At 34.3% G+C, this 6427-nt stretch overlaps 1 protein-coding gene across 2 annotated transcripts in view; it reads left to right on the plus strand.

Moving 5' to 3' along the window:
* Window positions 1-5485, plus strand: part of arel1 (apoptosis resistant E3 ubiquitin protein ligase 1) — a 58269-nt gene extending 52784 nt beyond the window's left edge. For both annotated transcript variants that reach the window (XM_059520838.1, XM_059520839.1), the window contains exons 21-22: window positions 3568-3743; window positions 5079-5485. In XM_059520838.1, the coding sequence (XP_059376821.1) occupies window positions 3568-3743; window positions 5079-5181 (279 nt within the window). In that variant the 3' untranslated portion in view covers window positions 5182-5485. The remainder of the gene's footprint in view (window positions 1-3567; window positions 3744-5078) is intronic.
* Window positions 5486-6427: the final 942 nt, after the last annotated feature.

A 6427-nucleotide genomic window follows, 5' to 3' on the forward strand; every position in this document is an offset into this window, starting at 1 on the left:
AAAGGGAATCATTTAAGATTTTATAGGGAATTTGAACAGAATCACTGTTTTCCGACTGATCATGGAGATGTCCAGTGATTCATTGAATGAGCCTTATAACAAAAATTTTGCAACTGATATTAATATCCAAAGTATAGTGAAAACACTGCTTACTATCACAGTAACAAGATCGGTAGTTTAAGACATTAACTTGTAAGCACAAAACACAAGATACTTCTCTTTTCAAACATAAGGCTTTATTGGATATTGGACTAAGACATAAGCTAATCTAACACATGAACACACATATTCACACATTTATATAATTTGCAGGGAGAGATAAAGTGAGGAAAGAATGAGTTTAAGAGAATGAAGATGTGAAACCCCGAGTTTATAGCAGTACGTGAAACTGCCTAGACATGAACAACCATCAATCTCCTAATTAACCCTCGCATTGAGTTTCTCAATGAAATTAAAATTATATTAAATGCACCAGGGTTCCCTTTTTTCTCATCCTTGCCGAGAACCGGGTTTCCAGAGGTTGCTGATTGGCTGGAAGTTCAGCCAGTCGTTGGGTGTTGGCTGAAGATGCGAAGTTGTGGACTATTAGACGGGCACTCGAGGTCAGACTCGGAGACATGTCATTAGGCAAAATGTAACTCGGAACACGAAACTCTCAACAGAAAGAAAATAAATTAAAGTAGAAGAATGATGAGACTAGGTGGCGTTTCTTCTTTTAGTGGCGTTAAGTAGCAGTGGGCGTGCAGACCGAAGCAACCTGAAACAGCGCCCAAAGAATGCAAGAAGTAACGGCAAAAAGTATGGCTGAAAACGATGACTAAAAGCCAAAAGCTAAAAAGAAAACAGCATGACTAAAAAGCAGTGGCTAAAGCTAAAAAGCATAATTTGATGACCAATTCTAAATGAAAGCAAATACTCCCTGATTATGTAATCTCCATGTGGAGAGAGTCAGCACTAGAGCCCGACCGATATGGATTTTTGGGGGCCGATGCCGATATTAACTCGAAAAGAGCCGATTTATAAGCCGATATTTTGATTTTAAAAATAATCTGGATATTAGACCCATTTCCTATAAACTGCACTTACACAACATTCAATAGCAAAATATCTGCCTGTTCTATGTATGTGGGCTGTATAAACCATTTTCCAGAATGGACCTTAGATTACAGTCTCAATGACTAAACAATTGCACATCAAAAGTATATATTTTTTAATGATCAAAAAACAGTCTGGTTTTAAACATTTAACACTTTTACTTTTTTCCAGTTGAAGCTGGTTTTAACAGTCTGTGTGTGTACATTAAATAAATTATAATACTAAAGTTAAAGTATTTGCAGAAGTAGTCCCACACTTTGCTGCTACAGCATTCACCTTTTTCAGCCATCTGTAGGCAGAAAGACAGACAGAGAAAGAATAAGCATGTGTATTAATAATATCACCATGTATCATTACTCATGTCATCATTAGAATTATAATAATAATAAACTGGGATCTCCTACATAGGCAAAAATGAGAAATATATATATATTTTTTATTTGTCAAGCAATAGGTATTACCTACTTATATTTAACAATATTATTTCAACATTTTCCTGTTATGTCTGTAAAGCTGCTTTGAAACAATATGTAAAAAAAAAAAAAAAAAAGAGCTTGTTCAGCTCACATTTATTTACATGTCCCCTCTGGTTTAATCATTTTTGACGCACCTACTGTAGTTACTGTAACTACACTATATTTGCTCTCACAGAACATCGTCTTGCCTACTATTACCGGAATATTACGGAATCAATTCGAAGTTGAATGGTTAACGTTAGTGTCATGAACACACCGCTGTCAATTTTGAGAAGAACCACCTTCAAACAAGTTAATAGCAAGCATTTAAGGGGCCTGCTAAAAAGGAAGCTATTAGCGTTAGAGTAACGTAACCAGCCCGAATTCACCAAATTGTTCTTCCTTGCTTCTCTCTTAATTCTCATCAGCAGGACTAGCGAGGGCAACGCTGAACCCAGCGGCAAGCGCTGTGCATACCGCGTCCTGTGTGAAAGGCCCAATTACGCGGTCATTATGTGGGAAACACACCGCAATCGAATTAGAATAAGTTAAACGCTAACGTTATATTTTCTACAACATTCTAATTTGAGATGCACCTGTATAATGTAATTTACATGAAATGTGCACAATGTTTTACAATGTGCAAATGGCTTTTTCTTTCTTCAACACCTTCATTGTAGCTTTTTTAAATCATGTCACAGGATGTCAGGACAATTTCAGTTGAATGTGAAGATATTATGGTGAAGCATTTTTCTTTACCTTTTAATTTTTACAGTTTATTTCAATATGTGTTGCCTCCTAACCTTATGCTTATAATATTTTGTATTGTTCATACCAACAATAAATGTCTTTATAGAAATGTTTTATTATAATAAAAAATACATATTTATTTTAAATAATTTAATCAAATGACGAAAATATAAATAATTGTATCTGGCAACATGAAAATGTGTTTTACTGAGGTCTAAAAAACATTTACTGCTCTATAATCATCTATAAGCATTTCACAAATTTACTGTCAGTACACCATAGTTATAAAAATTAACCAAATTATACCATTATATGATAAGCATTCTAATCATCTGCACTTCAGAGATGAGTCTGTGATTCTGACAGCCTAATCTGTTCTGTCAGTCCTCTGGCTCACTGCATTGCACCGAAGACTATCTTAGATTAGCTCATAAGCTATCTATAAAATGAGCTCAGAATTCATAAGAATCATGTAAACTTTATATTATTTATTATAAATTATATTTACATTTAGTCTGATTTTGGTGGATAACTGATCTCAATAATGGTATAATGACAAAATAAAACTAAAAACAACTATTCAGGTAATTTCCCGAGAAATAATTTGAATTTTACAATGACTTATTACAACCTCAAAATAGTCAGGGAATCAGGGATCTTTTATATCTTTTTTTAGTTATGACAAGTTGTTTGGACCAATACAGTGTGTGTGCGCGTGCAGCATTCAGCACTCCATCAGTTGTTGCAAATAAATATTTGTATTATTTTATTCAAATATTGTCTGATTGTCTTATTTACTATTAAACTTTTTCAAACTAATCTTGTGGCGCAAAAAAGCTGTTTGGAATTCACCCTTTATATGTCTATGGATATGACCGCTTCACCCAATGGTTTTGTGTTTCACAGAGCAACACCCTTAGCAACATAAAAAATCAATAATATAACATCAAAATGTTTTCATGTATTATGTATTTCAGCATAATTAATTGTTTATTTATTTAATGAAGTATGAGTGAGCCCAGCAGGCATTATGTTGCATCTTTCATCTTTAATTTTAAGACCCCGCCCTTCAGCCAGAGGCAAACACTTTTTCAACACTGTATTCACATTAACATGATATCCAATGTTAATTATTGTACATATCTAAGATTTTTGTATATGATGACTTGATATTGGAATGTGTTTGACTTCACAATAATATGCTGAGAGATCACAGCAGGGGATGAAAGTGTTACAGTGAGCTCATCCCGATTGTTCTGTTGTTTAGGTTATGAAATGGTTCTGGGCTGTGGTGTCATCCTTCACACAGGAAGAATTGGCACGTTTGTTGCAGTTCACCACTGGCTCCTCGCAGCTCCCACCTGGCGGCTTTAATACGCTTTGCCCGTCCTTCCAGATTATAGCAGCTCCCACACACAGCACGCTGCCCACTGCACACACATGGTAAGTGCACACATCAAACATCATCTTACTTCCACAGAAGGACCAAAATAATACAGAGATATACAGTTAGGTCCATATATATTTGTACAAAGGCACATTTTTTGTTATTTTTGCTGTTGACCAAAACATGTTCAAGTTACAGTTACATAATGAATATATGCTTGAAGTGAACACTGTGAGCTTTGTTTTGAGAGAATTATCAAAATTGTAGGAAAGATTAAGGAGTTACAACTCTTTGATATGTACCTCCCCCCTTTTAAGTGACCATAAGTAATTGGACAATTGACTCAAAACCCATTTTTGGCTATTCCAAACCCGTCTTTGGTGATGTCCATGAGTTCTAGACTTAAGGCATTCCAAGCAAAGGACTCTAAACAAAATCATTGTATTTATTTGTCCAATTACATTTGAGCCCTTGAAAATGAGGGCACTGTGCATAATATAGTTCTATTTCTAAGCATTTTATGTTATATTTTTGTTTAACCCCTTGAATTTAAGCTTAAAGTCTGTGCTTTAATTTCATCTTCATTGTTTCATTTTTATTCTATTCTTGTGGCATACAGATCCAAAATGATGAAAATTGTGTCAGTGTCCTAACTTTGTGCCCCTAACTTTAACTATAATTTTCTTTAAAAGGCAAATTTCATTTATGTTGTTATTTAATTACTAATATTCATTTTAAAGGTGACCTTTTATGCCCCTGTAAATGCAAATGAGCTGGTGCTCCCAGCCCCCTTTTCAGAAGAGGGCAGAGCTTCAAGAGGGAGTCTATTGAGACTCCCATGTTGGTTTGAGCATCCTAAAAAGCGTCTCTTTGGCGCTGACCAGCAGCATCAGCAAGAAAACAGTAATGGCAGACTGCTGCTTCTCTAAGGCTGTGTTTATGCAAATAGGATAGAGAGCATCAAAAATGGACGGGACTTTTCCCTACAATGATGTGTACATAGGGAAAATCTGGAATCTGGACTGTTTATGATTTATTGGGATTATAAAAAAAAAAACATGAGTGGGTAGATTTTTACCATTATAGATAGGTTGGTTGTATTCACACACAATGGCCACACAATTGTGTTCAAACGCCTTATAAAAGTGATTCTTGTATAATAGGTCCCCTTTAAGGTTTTGGCACTTGTTGAAATTTGATTAGAAAAAAAAATTATTTACTTAACTATCATGACTTTTTACAGAATATATATATATTTTTAAATGAATTGTATTAATGTTTCTAGCAACATAAATAAAGTTTTGTTAGAAGCATCTTATCATTAAAAGTTATATTTTTATATTAGGCTTGCATGTTTAACCCCTCTTCCCACATTGTTCTGTTTTAACCAGTTTTAACCAGCTGTGCCTCCCAACATATGACTCCTATGAGGAGCTCCACAAGCTGCTGAAACTGGCCATCAGTGAGGGGAGTGAGGGCTTTGGTATGCTTTGAAACATCAGTCCAGCTCAGGCCGAAACAGAGTTATCTCCAAACTTCCTTTTTTCATGAACATGTCACCACAGTGTACTTTACAGTGTACTGTAAAGGAAGGACTTTGATCACAAGATGCCTCTGGGAGGATTCAGGAGTTATGTTCATATGTATTTAAAGACTGTTCTACAAAATGAAAATGATAGATAGTTGCCTCTCTTTCTATATGAGTGCAGACATAATTAAATGGCCTACATAAGTGTCAGGATGCTTGTTTTGCATTTGACATAAAGAGAATGTTTTTTTGTTGTTGTTGTTTTTTTTTTAAATCTAGTAGACTAAGGGATGTTTGCAATGACTGCATACCCTCTACATTTGGGCCTTAACTGATCAGGGAAGGTTGTGTATATAACTGCTATTTTATTCTATGCTTTATACAGTGTGTATATTCTCCCTATAACGTTAATTTGATATTTATGAAAAAGGGACCTTGGACACATTATAATGGTACCATCTCTTTTTTTTTTCATCTTTGTGGGATTTCATAAATTATTATTTTGTTTTTCTCAGAGATGTTCATACTGTTTCAGTTTCAACTGTTTTGGGATCAGGCAGTTTGTTTCATATTTCAGATAGCTAACTTGCAGATTTATCAGATGTGCTTTTTGCTCTCTTAAAATATAATAATATAATATGATTAGATTTAGCTTTGGATGTCCATAAAAAATGTTCTAAAATATTATTACAAAGACACATGTAACCTACCGCAAAACTACTGTTATCCTGAAATCTTTGAGCAACATCTATGCATCATACCAAACAACATATAACTCTGATTATTTGTTATTTTTATTATAATTTTTGCTTCTTTTGTACATAACTGATGCTGTTTACATTTTTTTTCTTTTAATGCCGCTACAAAAGTAAAGTCTATTTGTGAGAGGAAAAAAAACAATGCACAATGGCTGACTGTTGAAGAACAATAGTGAAATGTTTTCCACTGTATAGAGCCTGTAACAATATTCTAGTGTCTTTTTATGACCACTACAAACCATTTGCAAGGGCACAAAATGCTAAAAAACTTCCTTGATGTTACACTGTGCTATTGTCTCTCTCTCTTGCTCTCTCTCCCCTTAGATAGATAAACACACTTTCTCTTTTTTTCCATGTAGATATCCTCTTGGGTTTCATCATTTCTGTGCAGATGGCTACAGTTTTTTTTTTTTTTAATACAAAAAAAAAATTAAATTTAAAAAACTTAAATTAT

Source organism: Carassius carassius, chromosome 32 (genome assembly GCF_963082965.1).
Source record: "Carassius carassius chromosome 32, fCarCar2.1, whole genome shotgun sequence".
Lineage (NCBI taxonomy): Eukaryota > Metazoa > Chordata > Actinopteri > Cypriniformes > Cyprinidae > Carassius > Carassius carassius.